Here is a 22,224-nt window from a genome sequence, read left to right on the forward strand (position 1 = left end):
GTGAGCGGAGGAAATATGTCAAAAGCAGTGTTCTTACAATTTCTATTCTTACATTCTTTCCCAAGTCTTCCTCAGACTGCAAAAGTATATTATCCAGACTGGTACATACAAAAGAATGGAGAAACTACTTAGTTTGACAAAAAGCATTAAGGAGTAAAAGAAAAATAACAATAAAAACTTCCAAAACAATAAAATCTCCAACAACAACTACAACAACGATGAGCATGATGCATGCTGGGAAATCAAGGACAAAGATGTGTCAAGTCCAAGAATACAATATCCCCTCCTGTTGTCCCAGAGTAGTCTAGAATCCGTGTTTCGACTCCTTATTCTAGCATCTGTTCATTCATTCACCAAACATTTCATCAAAGACTAAGTATCTATTACGTGCAGCACTACTGCCAGGCCCAGGTGATAAGTAAGGAAATGAATGAGTGTTCCTGCCCTCACTGTACTTACAGTCACATAAGCTTTGGGGTAATCCCACCACAACCTCAGAGGCCCTTCTCCTCGGCTGAAAAATAAAGTTAGTGAGACTCAGGGATCTTTAAAGTATTCTTACTGAACTAAAATCCTGTTACTGAACTCAAAACTTCAAGACTAGGAGGATTTAAGACACAGGAATTATAAGGATCCACAGGCAGGGTTCAAGGGATCCTAAATTCCTTCAAACTGAATGTAAGATTGGTATATATATGTTTTTCGAGAGAAAAGATCCATAGGTGGAAAAATCTAAATTAGGAATTTTAGTTGTGGGTCTACCACAAGAAAAGTTCTCTTTTAGCTATATCTACTAAGGTCATTTCTCTAAATCTGCCACATATAATTCACAAAAAGCTTCAACTTACTTCAACTTAATATTTAACTAATGGCACAAATTGCATATTTCTAATCTAATATTTTGACCAGCACCATAACAGAAAAAATTATAAATAATATGCAGTTTATAAGTAAAAGAGTAATTTGTATTCTTTAGAAATTAAACTTGGATTTTCTTTGTGGCACAGCAGATTAAGTATCTGGTGTTGTCACTGCAGCAGTTTGGGTCGCTGCTGTGGTGTGGCTTTGATCCCTGGCTCAGGAACTGCCACATGCCTGCTGCAGGTGCAGGTGCCCCACCCTCCCCCCCCCCAAAAAAAGAAATGAAACTTAAATATTTTTTAAAAGATAATAATTACTTTTCATTTAGACTTAAAAATATTTTTGCTGTAAAGAATTACAACAATACTAAGATTGTTTTTCTATCCTCTCTACGTACTGCTGTTGCCCTCATCTTAATAAAAAGAGTAACAAGCCTCAAAACATTAACAGTATGTTAAGCTGCTCTGAAGGAATTTCTAGGGCAAATCATCCCATTATAGTCTCTAATTCAATGTGAATATTAAGTTAGAGTTCATCAGGGCCTCTCCTAGCAGGACAGACTAAGAAGGAAAATCAAATGAAAAATCAGATATCAGCAATGAGACAGAAAAACAAGAACAGAATCATTTACAATTTCACTGCCTGGGTCATAGTGACACCATCCGGCCAGACGAGTTATGACAACTTAATAAACCACCATTTCAATTTTATAAAGGACCTTATACTTTTTTAAAGTGCACTATGCACTGGGTAGTAAATAAAAGCCATTATATGATTTTAAACATCAAATACATATAAAAGGAAAATGTATATTAGTAAAGTACTTCAGAAAACTTTAAAAGCTAGCTTTACATGAAATCTATTTACTAGTACAGTCTAATGAATTTTTATCTATATTAAAATAGAAACATGAATTAGAGGTTGAATACAATTTCTCTTTTATTGCTCAGGAAAATAAAGGAGTGTGCCAAAATGTACATAAATATATGCCTAACGGACCTTGAATGTAATTTATTTAAAATAGTCAAAAGACGCTTTTGAAAAACTGTTTTCACTCACGATAAAAGGAATTACATAGCCAATTTTTATTTACAAGAATACTGAATATGTAAGAGACTCTCAGGACAAATACATTTTTCATTAGAGCAAGTACAAAGAGAAGCAAGTCTTATGATGTTGAATTTCTTAAGGGAAGTGGAGTGAGGTGTACTGGCTGAAGTGGAGTCCTACCTACTGGTGAAGTTCGCATCCAGTAAGAGGAGACCTCCAGAAGAACACCTCCTTTCCTTCTACGACCCTCGACAGAAAAGGAAGTAACATCACACGGGAATCTCCAAAAAGAGAATCAGACATCGAACAACACATAAACTTACAAAGCAGAAAGTCAACTGGCTTTGACTGCATTAGCAAAGAACTCATACAGCTATACAAGGATTTAACTCATTTCGCTTTAATAAGGCTCTTTAGGCGTTCCCTTCGTGGCGCAGCAGAAACGAAACCAACTAGGAACCATGAGGTTAAGGGTTTGATCCCTGGCCTTGCTCAGTGGGTTGAGGAACTGGCGTTGCTGTGAGCTGTGGTGTAGGTCGCAGATGCGGCTTGGATCTGGCGTTGCTGTGGCCGTGGTGTAGGCCAGCAGATGTAGCTCCGATTTGACCCCTAGCCTGGGAACCTCCATATGCCGCAGGTGCAACCCTATAAAGCAAAAAAATAAAAAATAAAAAAAATAAGTCTCTTTATTCTAAAGTTAAAATTTGAAAAGATTAAAAAAGTCCTTTTTTCAGTGCTACTTGAAGGCAAATAAAATTTCTTAACTAGAGACTCATGAATAAGTTTAAGGCACGAGGACACCCTGAAGAACAAAGCTGGAGGAATTAACCACCAGGTATCAAGATGGAAACTAGTATTTGTTCCAGACTGAACTACCCTAATAAGTAAGTAAACAGAATAGGGTAGTATTATTCCAAGGATAGCAAAAAGACCAAGAAATAAAACAATAAACCCAGGAGCAGACCCACACATGTAAGACCACCTGTGTGGAGACAGGATCATCTCTTCAATAAACGATGACAATGACATGATATTCGTGATTAAAAAAATGAACCTTAGCCTGTACATCGCTGCCATACACAAGATTCAAGATGAATCACAGACCTACATATGAGAAGTAAGACATTAAAGAGTTTTAGAAGAAAATGGAGTAACTCCACGATATTGGGATGGGCAAAGATGTCTTAGAAGGGTCACAAACATCACTAAAGGGAAAGAAACACTAACAAACTGGACTTCATTAAAATCAGCTTTTGCTCATCTAAAGATACCATTAGTGGAGTGCAAAAGAAGCTACAGACGAAGAATACTTCTGCAATACACACATCCAAATGACTTAGAATATATAAAGAACAAATGAATTAGAAAAAAGCATATACTAATAGAAATTTCAATGAGCAAAGGACTTAAAAAGGCATTTCATAAAAGATAATATTCAAATGGTCAATAAGAATATGAAAATATGCTAAATATCATTCATCATTAGGGAGAAGCATATTAAAACCACAATGAGATATCATGATTCCATCAGAAGGACTAAAACTACAAAGTATGACAATACCAAAAATTGGTTATGATATGGAACAACTGAAACACTCAATCATTGCTGGCAGGATTGTTAACTGGTTTGATCACTTTGGGAAACTAGCTGACAATATCTCCCAAAGCCAAACATCACATACCCAAGACTTGGCAATTCCACTCCAGCGTATCTATGATTATATGATTATGTATACCAAAAGGCCTGTACAAGAATGGTCACAGCAGCTTTATTCATAATAGCCCTGGCCTGGAAACAACCTAGGTATCCATGAACTGAAGAATGGATACATAGGAGTTTCTGTCTATCGTGGTATATAAGGAATGAATCTGCCTAGGAACCATGAGGTTGCGGGTTTGATCCCTGGCCTCACTCAGTGGGTTAAAGATCTGGCATTGTCGTGAGCTGTGGTGTAGGTTGCAGATGTGGCTTGGATCCTGTGTTGCTGTGGCTGTGGCGTAGCCCAGCAGTTGTAGCTCCAATTTGACCCCTAGCCTGGGAACCTCCACATGTTTCGAGGGTGGCCCTAGAAAGCAAAAAAAAAAAAAGAGAAAAGAATGGATATACAGATAATGTATAGTAACACAATAGAGAACTATATTACAATGAAAAGGAATTAAATATTGCCAAAGTAACAGTATGAATGAATTCCACAGATATGTTGAGTGAAAGCCGGTCAGAAAAGAGTGCATACTCTTTCACATGCAGTTGAAGAAGTCAAAAGCAATCAGCAACGACAGAATTATGGCAGTAGTGGTTACCCTGGAAGGGAGGGAGGTGTCCTGCCTAGAGGAGGGCAAGAGGGAGCTAGGTAAGGACTTGGAAATGTTCCTCATCTTACATGGATGGTGGCTCCACTGAGCTTTACACTTAAACTTGTGCTTTTTATGCATAAGCTATAGCAAAAAAAGGAAAAAGAAGAACAAGAACAGGCTTAAGATGGCAGGTCCATCTCCAAACCAATGCAGCATTTTGTATATAATGCATTTTTTTTAGATGAAAGTTTCCTTAGACTATTAGAATATCAACTCCATGATGGCAGGTATTTTTTGTTCACTGTGATCCCCAGTACCTGGTAAACAGCAGACACTCAGTAGGCATTCACAGAATAAATTCACAAAAAGGAGCTGTTACCGAAAATAAGGTGAAGCAACAATCATTAACTAAAATCCTGGTATACTGTGTTATTTGAATTAAGTTTATAAAGTAACTGGTAGAGCACCTAATGATGGCAACTTGAGTTTCTTTAATGCACATGTGTCTTAGTGTTTTCAAATACCAGAAAGACTAAAACCTGAGGTGCAAATTTTCTTTGAGTGCTCAGAATTTAAAAAGTCGTTTTCTTCTGTCAGTCACTCTATATTGGGCCATGGGTGCTTAGAAACCAAGTTAAAATACCTGCAATTAAAATATACACATCCTAGAGTTCCCGCTGCGGCTCAGCAGTAACAAACCTGACTAGTAACCATGAGGATGCAGGTTTGATCCCCAGCCTCACTTGGTGGGTTCCGCATTGCCATGAGCTGTGGTGTAGGTTGCAGACATGGCTCGGATTGGGCATTGCTGTGGCTGTGGTGTAGGCCGGCAGCAACAGCTCTGATTCGACCCCTAGCCTGGGAACTTACATATGCCACAGGTGTGGCCCTAAACACACACACACAAATACACATCCCAAGCTTGAAGACATATCTGTTTCTTCCAAAGGACTGCTGAGACAAAAATCAGTGAAATTCAGTGGAATTTTCTAAAACGTCATTAAATGCACTCTTCTCTGACTGGCTTCATTATAAAAAAAAGAGATTAGGAAAAAAAAAACTAAAAGAGATTAAATATCTGCTCAAGGTTACACTGCTTGAAATGACAGGTGAAATTTGAACCCACATTCTCCTTAAACTCAGTGCTTACATTAAAATACATAAATGAATTTCAATTTCAAATGAGAGGCAGATCAAAATTAAACACATCCCAAGTTTCATTTTCCACTCAATCAAGTTTGCCATTTTGGAAAGTGATCAGCAAAGTCAAGAGAAGCCTACTTAGGAATTATGTATTAAGGACACACAGAAAAAGAGATCAGACAGTACCAATTTTTTAAAGGATAATCTACAGTTAATATTATCCCCCTTGTTGCAACATGGACAGAACTGGAGACCCTCATACCAAGTGGAGTAAGTCAGAAAAAGAAAGACAAATACCATATGACATCATTTATATCCAGAATCTAATAAATGGCACAAATGAACCTATCTACAGAAAAGAAACAAACTCATGGACTTGGAGAACAGGCTTGTGGTTGCCAAGGGGGAGGGGAGGGAATGGGATGGACTGGGAGTCTAGGGTTAATAGACGCAAACGATTGCATTTGGAGTGGATAAGCAAGGAGATCCTGCTGTACAGCACAGGGAACTATATCCAGTCACTTATGACGGAGCATGATAGAGGATAATGTGAGAAAAAGAATGTATACATAACTAGGTCACTTTGCTGCACAGCAGAAATTGACAGAAAACTGTAAATCAACTATAATAAAATTTTTTAAATATTGTTTATCGCAAATAAGATGAAGTTTTTTTTTTTTTTTTATAAAGTTATATGCCAAAGTCATCAGACACACTCTTGTCCTGGTCATATAATAAAAGTACAGGTAATAACATCACAGCCTAAATGCTTTACTGGCCTGGAGCTTATTCCTAACAAATCACTAACATGACCCACCTAGTCATCTAGGCATAATAACATTAGATTCCTGGCATTTCAGCCAATTTGAAAAAACACTCCTATATTAAACTCAACTACTTTCATCTCGACATTTAAGGGCTTATCCTGATTCTCTGCATTAAGAGAAAGAAAGGAGTTCTTACCCTGTTAAAGCCATGATCATGAGGGTCATCAACTTCTCCATTACTAGTCACTGGAATTTCTGCTGCTGAATTTTTTGGAGATTCTTGAGCCATGGTAGACTCCTAAAAAAGAAAAAGAAAAAGAAATAGTCATAAATAACACCAAATCATAAAAGGCAAATATTCAAAAGACTACATTCATGTTTCTTGCACTTTTAAGCCACCATTATAGTCCTTTTTAAAAATAACTACAACCTGCCTAATCCTTATGTAATAATCATGATACTAATATAATAAAACATACATCTGTATTTTAAAACTGCATTCAACTTAGATTTCTAGATTATGTTGTAGGTGCCAGCAGACAAAATCCTTACCTTGTAAATAAGCAAATGACGCAAAAATCAAAGATGCAAATAATGTCTTAGTATTATTGAACACGGTTTTTACCTTGTAGACTCCCTGAGTCTTGGGCCTACAGACCACACTTTGAAAAACACTAGTACAGACAAAGTTAACCAACACTTGTGAAACTTGCCACGTGCAAGGCACTCTACTAGAAGCTACAGAAGAGAAAAAAAACAAACAAGTCAGTTATTGCTCTGGGGGGAAGTACCGATGACTCCGCCGATTGGGAGATCGACTGGGTGCCTCAGTAAATACCTCGGACTGAGGGTCTGCCCTGTTTTCTTTAGGACTCTCTAAAACCAAACCTTTTAGAATAGCTACAAACTGCATAAACCCTAGGGTCTCCTGAGGCCAGATTTCTATTTCTTGGCAGCACTAGAAATGTTCCATTTCCCATTGATCCTCATTTATATTTTATTCCTTCTGTGCACCTCTTTTGCTTTACCATGACAAATTTTATAAATAATAATGTTTTTGTTCTCTGACAAAAAAATGAAGAGACAATCTCTACATCTTTGTATCCCCAGGGCAACAGAATGAGGGTCTAAGCAGGTAATTTAGTAAAGATGTAAATAAAGGCTGTGGAATAGAAAAGGGTGAATTCTAGAGTTATTTAGGAGTATAGAGACTTACAAGAGTGACTCACTATGGGAGATTAAAAAGGAGCAGGAATGAAGAATGACTGACTCATGCCCCCTCCCTGCCCCTTACCCAATTTTGGGCTTGGGTAACTAGAAAGACAAATGTGTCACTCACCAAAGGGTACAGCAAAATCCTGAGAGGCACGGAATGTTTCATTCATAAATGCCAATGATTTTCTACCTTCTCTGCATCTTAGAACTACCTGGAGAACTTAAAGTTTTAAAAATAGTTTTAGGAGTTCCCATTGTGGCTCACAGAATTAAGAACCCAATTCAGTGTCCGTGAGGATGGAAGTACAATCCCTGGTCTCGCTCAGTGGGTTCAGGATCCAGCATTGTGACAAGCTGCAGTGTAGGTCGCAGAGGCAGCTCAGATTCAGCATTGCTACAGATGTCGAGTAGGCAGTTGCAGTTGAATTTGCAGCTCCAATTCAATCCCTAGCCTAGGAACTTCCGTATGCCACAGGATCAACCTTAGGAAAAAAAAAAAAAAAAGTTTTAAAAGCTCGCCAGGTGATTCCAACGTGCAGTCAGCTGAGAGCCACTGCTATAAGAGCGCCCTAGACTCTTCAAACAAACATAAAAACTTAGTACTGGGAATATCTACAAGTCACTTAGTTCAACTTGTCATGCAGATTAAAACTATACTCTTATACACCCATTAGAATAGCCACATTTAGAAAGAATGTCCAAACCAAGTGTTAGCAAGTATGCAGACTCATACACTGCTTGGTGCCAAGTAAAAACTGATAATATAACTTTGGAAAACTTTTTGGCAGTACTATTAGAGTTAAACATGTCTACGCTATGAACCAACAGTTCCACTCCTAGGAATATACCCAAGAAATATAGTGCATATGTCCATCATAAAACAAGGACAAGAATATTCATAGCAGCTTTACTCATAATAGCTAAAAACACCTATTATCTGTGTATTATTAAAAGATTACAGGACAACAACAACAAAAATAACAGCTAAAAACTGGAAACAACCCAAATGCCCACTGACAATAGAACAAATAAAGAAATTTTAGCGTAGTCATATAATGGAGCACCACACAGCAATAAAACAGAATTACTGTTATAAAAAACAGAAAAAAACTCACAACGTTATGCAAATAAAGGTAGACCCAAAGAGTACACACTTTATGATTCAACACAAAAAAGAAAAGCAGTAAGCCGTGATGCTGTAAGCAGAACAGCGTTACATGGGGTGGGGCAGGACTTCCAATTTCTGTCCCTGCAAGTAGGGAGCTTGGGAGCCACCACTCCATCCGCAAAACAAGCAAAAAGCCAAGCAGCTGAAAAATCAACAACTCTTCTTGGATTCGTGAGGGAGGGGAGGCCACAGGGCACACTGCTACTCCCCAACTGGAAAGACAGCAAATGAGGGGTGTCTGTGGCTTAACCAGAGCCAAACCCAGTGGAAACTACCTAAGGAACAAGTGCTGGGGTAAGAAAACCTGAACTGCTGCGGGCTCAGCGTGGACAACTGAGAGTTAACAACTCCAGGTGACTCCAGTCACAAGCAGGGCCCCACCACTGACTCTGACCTCCAAGACCTGGACCAGGTTACCCCAGTAAATACTGCAGGAAAATCCCCTCATCCTTCCAGCAGGGGGAGGAGACATGGAATCATTCTGAAACATACCCGAGAGCTCTGTTCCTAACAAGGCCTGCCCTCAGGAGAACCAGAACCTGAGCACCTAACTGACCCGCAGAAGGCAAATACTCAAACCCAGCACACTAACCTCCAGCCACCCTGTCCCACTTGCAGGCAGGAGAGAAGATCTGAGATAATGCCACCAACAGGTTAATGGAAAAACAAACTGTAGTATACACATATGGAATATTTCTCAGCAATAAAAAGGAATGAATTACTGATGCGTGCAGTAACTGTTGATTAATCTCAAGAGATTATGCTAACCCCAAACAGGCAGACACAAAAAGAATACATCTTATATGATTCCATTTATGCTGAAATCTACAACATACAAAACTAATCTATCATGACAGACCAGCTGTTGCCTGGAGGGAAGGCAGAAAGGGAGGATTAGCTGCAAAAGGGGCGCAAGAAACTTTATCTTCATTGTGATGATGCTTTCTCAAATTTATACATTTTTCAAAACTCTCTGAACTATACATTTAAAATGCATGCATGTTTTATCATATGTCAAGAATTTACCTCAATAAGCTGTTGATTTTTTTTTTTTAAAGGGTAAAATCCCATCCTACCATGTCTAATGGCAGAGGATTTATTTTTCCTGAGGGCCCCAAATCCACCCACGTGGAAAGTGTACCAGTCTGGTGGGGGTAGGCATGCAGCCCTGATCACAGTGCCCACCAATAAGGAAGGATGGACTTTTGGCTCTCCGACCAAGTAGCAAATAAGGTTTGTCATTTTCCAAATTATGCCTCCATGACAAAAATAAATTAGGCCATGGAATTCCCACTGTGGCACAGTGGGTTAACGATCCAACTGCAGTGGCTCAGGTCGCTGCAGAGGTGCAGGTTTGATCCCCAGCACAGCGCAGTGGGTTAAAAATCCAGTGTTGCCACAGCTGTGGTGCAGGTTGCAGCTATGGCTCAGATTCGACCCCTGGCCTGGGAACTTCCATATGCCACGGGTGCTGCCAAATAAATAAGCTCAGTACTCTGTCATTATAAAAATAACTGCAGAATCTTAAGTGTTATTTAGAGAGATATATTCCCTGTTTGATCCAGAGCCTGAAAACACACAAGAACTTGACTCTAAAAGAGTATCTAAAAAATGGCAGCGCATTAAAAAAAAAAAAAAAAAAATCCCTATTTCTCAGATCTAGTATCCCTCATCCTAGATCTCTTAAAATAGCCAAAGAAGCAAGGAGTGGTTGGCCAACTCTGACTTTCACCAAGTACTGGATCTATCTTATTCTTCTGGCTGCCCAGCCACAGCCTACTGCCAATGTTGGGGAAAGCCTTCACATAAGGCTGGGGATAGGCAGAGACTGCTTATTATACAAAAGCTCAAAATACTAGATAATCAAGCAAATATCCAGAGCCAGATGACTTGGGTTCGGACCCTGCTCCTCCACATACTAGCTATGTAAACTTAACACAAGTTCATAAATTCTCGTCCCTCATTAGTAAAATGAGAATAGTACCTACCTTATAACACTGCTGTGATAATAAAATAAAATAAAAAATATATACAGTACTTAGAAAAGTATCTGGCATGTAATAAATGCTATATAAGTTACATTATTATTATTTGTTTCTCAAGCCCTGGGGGCATTGCCATATGACCCAGGCTCTGCCAAATCAAAGGCAATGCCTGAGACCTGGAATCAGAAACTAGTGAAAACAAGAAAGAGGAAAGGAAAGGAACTCACTCTGGGGCAGTAACAACTGCGGTGAGAGCAAATGCCTTCAGCAGTGGCCATAGCGCTGGGGGCAGCACCCAGTCACAAGGGCTAGTCACCAGCAGTGTGAGCTAAGCATCTGGGGCTAAGCAATGGCTGAAACAGTGCCCTCACTGAAATAGGGCTCGACACACTCCTAGATATGTAGCCTGGATTCTGCTTTCCCAACCTTCCTGTAAGCTACCTCACAGCCTCTTAGCAAATGATTTTCTTTTCTTTTTTTGGGGGGAGGGGGGGATTGCACCCATGGCATGCAGAAGTTCCAGGGCCAGGGATTAACTCCATGCCACAGCAGCAACCCGAGCCCCAGCAGTGAAAATGCCAGGTCCTTAACCTACTGGGCCACCTGGGAACTCCATAAACACCTTTTTTATATAAGTGAGCTGAAGCTGGTTTCACTTGCTTGCACGTAAGACCCAAACAGCAGACCTGCAAGAAGTGGATAAATGGCAAAAGGTTTCGAAATACCTTTATGAGTCCTTTTGAATGTCAGTGATAACCATGAAATGGTCTACAGACTTTTCAGAATGCTAGTGAACAAGTTAGCTCATGGTCCCCTAATCTAATATGCCGACAATAACTCTTAACTTTACCTTTATTAACTGCCCTCTACATGCCAGGCACTGTGCTAATAATAAGCACATTACACAAAATATTGCATTTAACCTCCCAAGTGCCCTGTGAGGTAGATAAGATCTTCCCGGTTTTACAGATGAGCAAACTGAGGGCTAGGAAGGCTAAAGAATATGAAGAATTTAAGTAATGTGCGCTCTTGCAAATGGAGCCCTATAATAATGAGAGCTAATAATAAGTATGTGTCAGGCACTGTTCTATGTGTTATTCACATATTAACTGATGTAATTCTAACTGCTCTATGTGCATTATCTCATTCAAACCCCCAACTCTTGAACATAGGTACATTATTCCTGTTTTACAGGTAAGAAAATCAAAAGATTAAGAAATGTGTTTAATGACATACAGCTAGCAAATGGATGAACAAACCTGGCTGTCTGGCTTCAGAGACCTTAATTTTTTTTTTAATAAACTGTACTGGAGTGTAGGTGATTTACAATGTTGTGTTAGTTTCAGGTTTACAGCAAAGTACACCTGAAACTGTACACAGAACAGTACAAAGTACATAGTAGTGTATATAAGCCAAGCTCAACCTCCCAATCCATCCCTTCCCCTAGCACTGCCCCTCTGGTAACCCTAAGCTTGGTTCTGAAATTGAATGCAAATAAAAACAAAAATAAACAAATAGGGACCTAATTAAACCTAAAAGCTTTTGCATAACAGAGGAAATTATAAAAACGAAAAGACAACCACAGACTGGCAGAAAATCTTCGCAAACAAAGCGACAGACAAGGGATTAATCTCCAAAATACACAAATATCTCATACAGCTTTTGATATATCAAAAAATGGCAGAAGATCTAAATAGACATTTTCCCAAAGAAGACAGAAGGCCAAAAAACACACGAAAAATTGTTCAACATCACTAATTATTAGAAAAATGCAAATCAAAACAACGTAATGAGATATCACCTTACACCAATCAGAATGGCCATCATCATAAAGTCTACAAACAGGAATTTCCGTTGTGGCTCAGCAGGTTAAGAACCCGACTAGTATCCATGAGGATATGGGTTCGATTCCTGGCCTCGCTCAGTGGGTTAAGGATCCAGCAGCTTAGATCCTGAGTTCTGTGGCTGTGGTGTAGGCTGGCAGCTACAGCTCTGATTCAACCCCTAGCCTGGGAACTTCCATATGCTGTAGGTGCACCCCTTAAAAAAAAAAAAAAAAATCTACAAACAATAAATACCGGAGAGGGTGTGGAGAAAAGGGAACCTTCCTACTCCACTGGTGGGGATGTAGGTTGGTTCAACCACTATGGAGAGCTCTGTGAAGGTACTTTAAAAAACTATAGGACTATCATTTGATCTAGCAATCCCACTTCTGGGGATATACCCAGAAAACTATTAATTTGAAAGGATACACTTGCTCCAATGTTCACTGCAGCACCATTTACAATAGCCAATACAGGGAAGCAATCCAAATGTCCATCAACAGAGGATTGAATAAAGAAAATGTGGTACATATATACAATGGAATATTATTTGGCCATAAAAAAGAATAAAACAATGCCATTTGCAGCAACATAGGTGGACTTAGAGATGTGATTAATAGTGAAATAAATCAGATAAAGACAAATATGAGATCAATAATCATGTGGAATCTAATAAAAGTGATATAAAGGAATTTATTCAGAGAACTTATTTTTAACTCAACATTACACTGCCTTTGCAAAGGTGACTGAAATACATCAATGGGCCATGCCAAAAAATATATATGCATTCAGATATTCATATGAGTTAAACGTACTGCTTTCTTGATGGTGACAACTTGTACTATTGTTTCTTTTGTTTCCATATCATCCTGCACTTGTCATAATCTGACTTCACTTCCAACAATTCTAGACTGAAGCATTAGCCTCCACTGATATCATTAGTACTGTCTTTGACTAATAGCAAAGCCCTAGAGACAGCTGCATCAAGGAACTTCCTACTGCTAGCTGTGGGAGGTTGCAGAATTAAACGAGCACATCTAGGAATTAGAAGTGTCACGATATACACTAAGCCTGTTACTGCTAATGGCATCAGCTGCCAGTAAATAGGCATTTGTTATTATTGATCCTGATGACTCAGTGGTTATCAACTGAGGTCTATTTTAGCATCCAGCCCCCACTCCTTCAGCAATGTCTACAGACATCTCCGGTTGTTAGGGCTGGGGATGGCATGCTGCTGGCATCTCGAAGGCAGGAATGTCGCCAGATGGCCTACAATGCACAGGATAATTCCCCACAATAAAAAATCATACAGCCCAATACGTCAAAGTGTCAAGGCTGAAAGACCCCTGTAAAGAGCCTGATGGGTCTTAATACTTACTTTAATGGCATGAAGGAAACCCATTTCAAAGCATAGGACCAACTGTATTGGGGTGAAAACCTCCCCCATGTCCTCCTTTGGTAAACCACTTACCACTATCCATCACTCACTCCAATGAACTTTCTCAACAGGACAACAGCTATTGCATGGCTCATAAAGCTGCTCACAGTTTGACCCCTACCCGCTTCTCCAGCCACTCTGCAGACCGTATTCTGCCCTAACTTTCTCCAAACTGGCCACCTAAATGTCTACTTACTTCATCCTCACCCTCACAGTGCAAAGTAACTCTTCTTCCTGTAAATTCAACTCCTAGTCTACAGCCTTTTCTCCAGCTGCCCAAGACCAAGGCTAAAAGAAAAAAGCTCATGTAATTTTTTCTGGCATAACTTATGTTTTTCAAATCCTGACATTAACATTATAAAAAGCTTTACATTTGATGATCAGCATTTATGGGTGAACACCTCAAGGAAAATAAAAGATGCAACATAAACAAAAGTTGATCCAGGAGTTCCCATCATGGCACAGTGGAAACGAATCCGACTAGGAAACATGAGGTTGTGGGTTTGATCCCTGGCCTCGCTCAATGGGTTAAGGATCTGGCATTTCTGTGAGCTGTGGTGTAGTTCGCAGACATGAATTGGATCTTGCGTTGCTGTGGCTGTGGTGCAGGCCAGCAGCTACAGCTCCAATTTGACCCCTAGCCTGGAAACCTCCATATGCTGCGGGTGTGGCCATAAAAAGAAAAAACAAAAAAAATTCATCCAAAGACAAAAAATCTATCTTAATAATGCAAGAGAACACATACTGAAAATAAGCTTCTTCTTTTTTTTTTTTTTTTTTTTTTTTTTGTCTTTTTGCCTTTTCTAGGGCCCCTCCTGTGGCATATGGAGGTTCCCAGGCTAGGGGTCTAATCGGAGCTGTAGCCACCGGCCTGCACCACAACTTCAGCAATGCAAGATCCAATTCATGTCTGCGAACTACACCACAGCTCACAGCAACGCTGGATCCTTAACCCACTGAGCAAGGCCAGGGATTGAACCCGCAACCTCATGGTTCCTAGTCGGATTCGTTAACCACTGCGCCACGACGGGAACTCTGAAAATAAGTTTCTTGATGTTATCTACATATTACATGATTAATGACAGAACCTAATTTCTAAAACGCCTTTAGAACAAGATAAAAACTTTTAAAGGAAGTAAAAGGAAGTCTTAGCCTTAATCAGACTTCTGGAATAATACAAGGCATTATATCTTCTAAAATACATGCACTTAACATTGTTCTTTAATTTACCACCAAGCAGGCAAAAATAAAGTGGTATAATAATAAATGTAAAGTTGTTCCAACTGTTTCTTAACATCTACCATTTTTTAAAAAGTTATTTGAAAATTCATTAAAAGGTACTGTGAAGGAGTTCCTGTTGTGGCTTAGTGGGTTAAGGACCCAACACGGTCTCTGTGAGGATGTCGGTTTGATCTCTGGCGGGCTTGGCAGGTTGAGGATTTGGCGTTGTGCAAGCTGCGGCGTAAGTCCCAGGTGCTGGTGGGATCCGGCCTTGCTGTGGCTGTGGTGTAGGCTCCGGGTGCAGCTCTAATTTGACCCCTGGCCCAGGAACTTCCATATGCCACAGGCGCAGCTACAAAAAAAAAAAAAAAAAGGCACTGTGAAATGTTTCCAATGCTCAGTAGGCATTCTGTTCTGCTATCAAGCAGTTATATTTTCTTCATTTAAAGGACTGCATTCTCAATTTCAGTCTAACCTAGACAAAAGAGCACTGAATAAATAGTGTGAAAACAGAAAAAGAGAACCCACAAATATTCAACTCTAATTGTTCTAGCTGTGACTTCAGACAGTGAAGGTCACAGTGCTTAGTGCACGAATTATGCATGTCAACAGAGACCATATTTTGTTCCAATATCAAAAAGCACAAATGCCTTTTGTATGATATGAAATTATTTACATTTTTGTTTGCCTACAAAAAGAGAAAGAAATTTCATTAAGCCCATAATTCAAAAGTCTTTGAAATTTCCTTCTGTATTAGTAAAAATATGATCTTTAAAAAAAAGTTAATGTATGATAAAGTTAATTTAACATAGTTCAAAACTATTAGGTGACTAAGCCTATGCATGAGGTCTCAGAACTAACCAAAGTATCAGAAGACACAGATTTAAGGATCAGCTCTGCTCCTTTTTATAACTTTACGGAAGTCACTGTACTTCTGAAGTTTCCATTTCCTCATTTATAAAATACGATTATTAACCTCACCTAACATATAGTCATGATAAGACTCAAATGTGAAACTGCTTTGAAAACAGAGAATGCTATATAAAGATGTTAAAATTATAGCACACTGATTTCAGCCAAGGACCAACAGGACTGCCATAGTCCCATCAACACTGGCATTTCCTAGCACAGCTCCTCCTAGCTTTCTAACTATGGGAATCCAATTACATTCCTCTAATACAGACCAGTATCAAGACAGAGGTGAATTCTGGTTACAAATGTCACTGTCTGTAGCCAAGTGTTTTTTTCTTTTTTATCTTGGTAATGTCACAGTTTTAAAAGGAGGATGATCATCATTACATTAGGATGGATAAAGCAAATATGGTCGAGTCCAATTACTGAATGTGGATGCTGAGTGGGGAATTCACTCATCATCCATATTCACCTTTATTTCATATGCTACAACTTTTTCTTAACAAATGGTTTAATCTACTTGTATCAACACCTATTTGTCATGTATTTTCAACCACTTTGTACTTGAACAGTGCATTTCAGATCTCCCAAGTTTCTCCTCTTCCGTGTCTCATTCTCATTCCTGGGTCAGGCCAAACCTAGCCACTCGTGACCACTTGAACGGCATTTCCTCCCACCCTTTCCTCACTGACTCAGTTCCAGCTGGAGCCCTCAACCGCTGTTCCTCAAACATACAGATCTTTTTTTTGTCTTTTGTCTTTTCAGGGTCACACCCATGGCATATGGAAGTTCCCAGGCTAGGAGTCAAATGGGAGCTACAGCAGCCAGCCTATGCCACAGCCACAGCAACGTGGGATCCAAGCCGAGTCTGCAACCTACATCACAGCTCACGGCAATGCCGGATCCTTAACCCACTGAGCAAGGCCAGGGATGGAACCCGCAACCTCATGGTTCCTAGTCAGATTCATTTCCGCTGCGCCACGACGGGAACTCCTCAAACATACAGGTCTTATTCTGCTGTTTCCTCTTTCTCCCAGATTTTCATAGGACTCTCCCACCTCATTCAGGTTTCTGCTTAAACAGCATGTAAGAGCAGCCTGCCCTGACCAAGTGATGTAAACAGCATTTCATGTCACTCTTCAGCTGCTTACCCTGCTTTATAGCAGTAAAGACTACATCATACATTGAACAGATTCAGCTTGGATCCTGCCTTGCTATGGCTGTGGTGTAGGCCGGCAGCTTCAACTCCGATTGGACCCCTAGCCTGGGAACCTCCAAATGCCATGGGTGTGCCCCCCTCCAAAAGACTCCATTATATTATACAATAATTTCTGGATATGTTTAACATATCTGTCTCCTTCTCCTTTTACAACATAAAAGCCACCTCCTGACACAATCCTGCCATGATCTAAACTCTCTTCTTTCCACCAATCATGCATCTTCAGATACCCTATGAAATCAAACCGAATCCCTCACACTCCTCCATACACGTCTCTCAGTTTCCTTTCTGTGACTCTGCCCAGGCAGTGACCATCATCATCCACGTGCTCAATTCTACCCACACTCTAAGAGTCAGTTCAAACACCACCTTCACTCATGTTCCTGGCTGATCCTCCTCTGACCTGCCCCAGTCCTTCATCTGTCCTACTCCAAAGGCATTATTATCCTACATTTTATTTATTTAAATTTTCCTCTACTAGTCAACAGGCAGCTTGAGTGCAGGATCTGAACTAATTCAATTTTAGACTGCTGAGTTACTTACATAAAAGGGAATGCAAATATCTGTTTATTTTTCTTGGCTATTAGAAATTAGTATGTGTATTACTGTGACTACATCATAGGGCAGAGAGATAAGAAGAATTCATGCAATAATTCTAGGATACACTAATAAATACCTAATACAACTACTCTGGTTTTTTGCTGTTGTTAAAAATGCATGTTTTCCCAACTTCCCTGCTTCTATCTTTAAATAATTCTTCCCTAGTAAGTTTCTTAAATTTAGTCATCCTTCCCACTTTACCTTGGGTTCAAATCACAGTTCTTTTTCTCATTAGCTACAGTAACTCTTCCAGGTCTCTGCTGCCTAATCTATAAAATGAGGGAGAAAAACCTCAACCACAAACAGGTTATTATAGTATTAAGTCAGATGATATATGTAAAAGCCCAGTATAATGCCTGGCACCAAGTAGGCTCTCAGTGAATAGTGCCTATTAGGTGATTACTTCTTCTATAGATATAGAAGCAGCGGGTTTTAAACACATTTCAAGGTGTAAGGTTTGAATATTAAAAATACACAAACAAAATCCATCTTTATCTACTCAAGACCAGAATAGAGTACAAAGCAAGCAAAGCTCATGTTGTCTCCTTTCTTAATTCAAAAGAAAAAACCAACAACTGATGTCATTTAAAAAACAAAACAAAAAACCAGGAGTTCCCATTGTGGCTAAACAGGTTAAGAGCCTAACTAGTATATCCATGAAGATGGGGGTTCAATCCCTCCACTCAGTGGGTTAAGGATCCAACATTGCCGTGAGTTATGGGGTAGGTTGCAGACCCGCCTTGGATCCTGTGTTGCTGTGGCTGTGGTGTAGACTGGCAGCTGCAGCTCCGATTCAGCCCCTAGCCTGGAAACTTCCATATGCAGCAGGTGCAGCCCTAAAAAAAAAAAAAAAAAAAAACCATGAGAAGAAGAAAGCATGATGGACCCTATTGGGATAGACATCTTAATGAAATCACTTGATTGAGAGGAAATAACATGAGTTTTGCAATTAACTACCTGAGTGATGATAAGCAAAGGCAATTTATAGAATCTACATGAACTTTAAGTCTCTTCTTATTCAGAGGTGATAAATGTTTATGACTCAGTTCAAAATGCTCAAGTTTTTTTTGTTTTTGTTGTTGTTTTGTTTTGTTTTTAAAGAAATGAAAAGTATCACTCAGGTCATTGTATTCTATTCCTAAGAAACCAATGTCCCTATATCATTTACATTAGTGGAGTCAGGATTAATTCATTCACCAAATTGATCATCACTGATGTGCCAGGCTCTTCTAGGATTAGTCTGAATTATTGAAAAGTCTAATGTACAGAACATTTAATTAAGAGTTAAAGTGGTCCTGCTGTGTAGCACTGGGAACTATGTCTGGTCACTTATGATGGAGCATGATAATATATACAAGTATGTGTAACTGGGTCACCCTGCTGTAGAGTAGAAAACTGACAGAACACTGTAAACCAGCTATAATGGAAAAAATAAAAATCACTATATAAAAACAAAACAAAGAAAAGAAACTATATTTAAAAAAGAAAAAGAAAAAAAAAAAAAAGATTTCAATTGGTACAACCACTATGGAAAAGAGCATGGAGGTAGTACCTCAGAAAACTAAATACAGAAATGTCATATGATCCAGCATCCCACTCCTGAGCATATATGCAGACAAAACTTTCATTCAAAAAGATACATGGGAGTTCCAGTCGTGGCTCAGTGGAAACGAATCCAACTAGGAACCATGAAGTTGCGGGTTCGATCCCCAGCCTTGCTTAGTGGGTTAAGGCTCCAGTGTTGCTGTAAGCTGTGGTGTAGGTTGAAGACGCAGCTCAGATCCTGCGTTGCTGTGGCTGTGACGTAGGTCAGCAGCTGTAGCTCCGATCTGACCCCTAGCCTGGGAACCTCCATATGCCATGGGTATGGCCCTAAAAAGCAAAAAACAAACAAAAAAAAAACCCATGCATCCCTATGTTCACTGCAGCACTATTCACAACAGCCAAGACATGGAAACAACCTAAATGTCCATCAAGAGGTGAACAGATTAAGAAGACGTAGTACATATATACAAGGAATACTACACAGCCACAAAAAGAACAAAATAATGCCATCTGCAGCAACATGGACAGAACTAGAGACACTCAGGCTAAGTGAACTAAGTCAGAAAGAGAAAGACAAATACCATATGATATCACTTACATGTGGAATCTAAAATATGGCACAAAAGAATCTACAGAACAAAAACAAACTCATGGACACAGAGAACAGACTTGTGGTTGCCAAGGCAGGGGACAGGGAGTAGGATGGACTGGGAGTTTGGGGTTAGTAGATGCAAACTACATCTGGAATGGATAAGCAATGAGGTCCTGCTGTAGAGCACAGGGAATTATATCCAATCACTTGTGATGGAACACGATGGAAGATATTACAAGAAAAAGAATGTGTGTATATATATATATACACACACACACATATATATTACTGGGTCACTTTCCTGTACAGCAGAAATTGACAGAACACTGTAAATCAACTATAATAAAATGTTTTTAATGAAAAAAAAAGTTAACGCCCATGGAATTCCCATTGTGGCTCAGCAGATTAAGAATCCAACATAATGGTCATGAGGATACAGGTTCAATCCCTGGCCTCGTTCAGAGGGTTAATGATCCAGGACTGCCATAAGCTGCTGTGTAGGCCACAGATGCGGCTCAGATCTGGTGTTGCTGTGGTTGTGGTGTAGGCCGGCAGCTGCAGCTCCAATTCAACCCCTAGCCTGAGAACTTGTATATGCCACAGGTGTGGCCATGAAAAGAAAGGAAAAAAAAAAAGTTAATGGCCAAATACATATAGAGTTATAATCTATTAAAAGAGGAATTCTTATAAAGTAAATCTGATCCCCAAAATGTTTTCATTAAGGATACTGAAAAAAGAGGATTTAAGTTAGTAGAATACTAATAAATGGGAAACTTTAAAGCCACAAAATATTCCTAAATCCTACTATGGTTAACTGTAAACTCAATACAATGCTTTTAAATTTGGATATAAACTTAGATTATACTCACACACCTGGCCTTTTTCTAAGTACAATATTCCTTATGGATGCCGCATATTTGCGCATGGCTAAAAACACAGGCAATGTCTAACATAAATTGTAATGTTAATTTACACACAAATTTGAATAATCAATTACTCAGCAGTGAATTCCTTCAGATCACTGACATCCAGGCCTACCTCTCTATCGAGCAGGAAATTTCTAGTTTAGCGTCTATCCAAGTGACGTTCATGTATATGAAACTCACAGTGGTAAACCACAAAGAGAATACTTTCATTTATTATTATGAGTCAGTTCCTTCCTGTAATTCACAAACTTTCTTTGATGATCTCTCAAAAGTATAGATCATAAAAAGTCAAATCCACTAGTTAAGACAAATATAGTATAATTCCCAAGTTCTCAGAACTAAATATAACCAAAATGCTGCTTTGACAAATGGCAAAAAGCCAAACTATTTTAAATCACAAAGAATCCTGAATCCTCCACAGATAATACATATTTTGCCAATCAGAACTCATTTTTGACTTTGGGGCCCAAATTATCTAGCTCTGAATCCTACGTGAAAGCTCATCATACAGACTCAGTATCTTGGCTTGATGATGAAACACTGTGGCTAGCACTGTGCCACACACACAGATGGCAAACTGGTTCAGAAACACTGCACCTGCAGCTGAAAGAACCCATGCTGCATTCCAGTCTTGCAGTTACTTTAAGTCAGTCACTACCTCTCTGAAAGTTAAATATGTTCGACAAATAAATGGGGGAAATAATCATTGTTCTAGTTACCTATCTGAATTGTGTCACATCAGATCAGATCGAGGTGGGACAATATGAACGTGCTCTGTAAATCTTTAAGCACTATAAATTTCAGAGCGGTTACAGGATTAGGTGTTCAAAAATATATCTGATGACTTGAATTCAGTATCAAATTTATTTCTTAATCTCTCTCTAGTCTAATGAACTACAACAGTGGCTCTTCAGTGGAATATATTAGAATCACCTGTAAACCTCCAAAAAAAAAAAAAAAAATACACACAGCCCACTAGTGAAGTCCAGAACTCAGTATTTTTTAAAATGCTATACTTGGATTCTGATGAATAACTAACTATAGGGAGTACATGGAAGTAGATGAGCTCAAATGTGAACCAGCTACTACTATTATTGCAATAGAAACTTCATTTCATATTTCAACTTAAAATTATAGTTGACCCAATTTTATGTTCTTTTTTTTTTTTTTTTTTTTTTCTTTTTCTTTTTGTCTTTTTAGGGCAGTATCCATGGCATATGGAGGTTCGCAGGCCAGGGGTTGAATCGGAGTTGTAGCTGCCATAGCTGCCGGCCTACACCACAGTTCAGGGCAATGCCAGATCCTTAACCCACTGAGCGAGGCCAGGGATCAAACCTGCATCCTCATGGATGCTAGTCGTTAACCACTGAGCCCGGAACTCCGTATGTTCATTTTTACGGGACAGGTATTTTCTAGAATTTCATATGCCCAAAGGCAAATGGTAACTTACTTCTAATCATAAAG

The 22,224-nt window shown here is 39.2% G+C and overlaps 1 protein-coding gene across 21 annotated transcripts in view; it reads right to left on the bottom strand.

The window, feature by feature from the left end:
- The window catches only part of ARFIP1 (ADP ribosylation factor interacting protein 1), a 101,658-nt gene that overhangs the window by 62,198 nt on the left and 17,236 nt on the right, over positions 1-22,224 (bottom strand). For all 21 annotated transcript variants that reach the window (XR_014811891.1, XR_014811892.1, XR_014811893.1 and 18 more), the window contains 1 exon segment: positions 6,313-6,414. Coding sequence is in view for 16 of the 21 variants with exons in the window: in XM_021100370.2 (XP_020956029.1) it covers positions 6,313-6,414 (102 nt within the window). In the remaining 5 variants the exon portion in view is untranslated.

This window comes from Sus scrofa, chromosome 8 (genome assembly GCF_054392235.1).
Source record: "Sus scrofa isolate SSC_HxYL_T2T_F1_AM1 chromosome 8, Sscrofa_HxYL_maternal_Yorkshire_Landrace_v2.0, whole genome shotgun sequence".
Lineage (NCBI taxonomy): Eukaryota > Metazoa > Chordata > Mammalia > Artiodactyla > Suidae > Sus > Sus scrofa.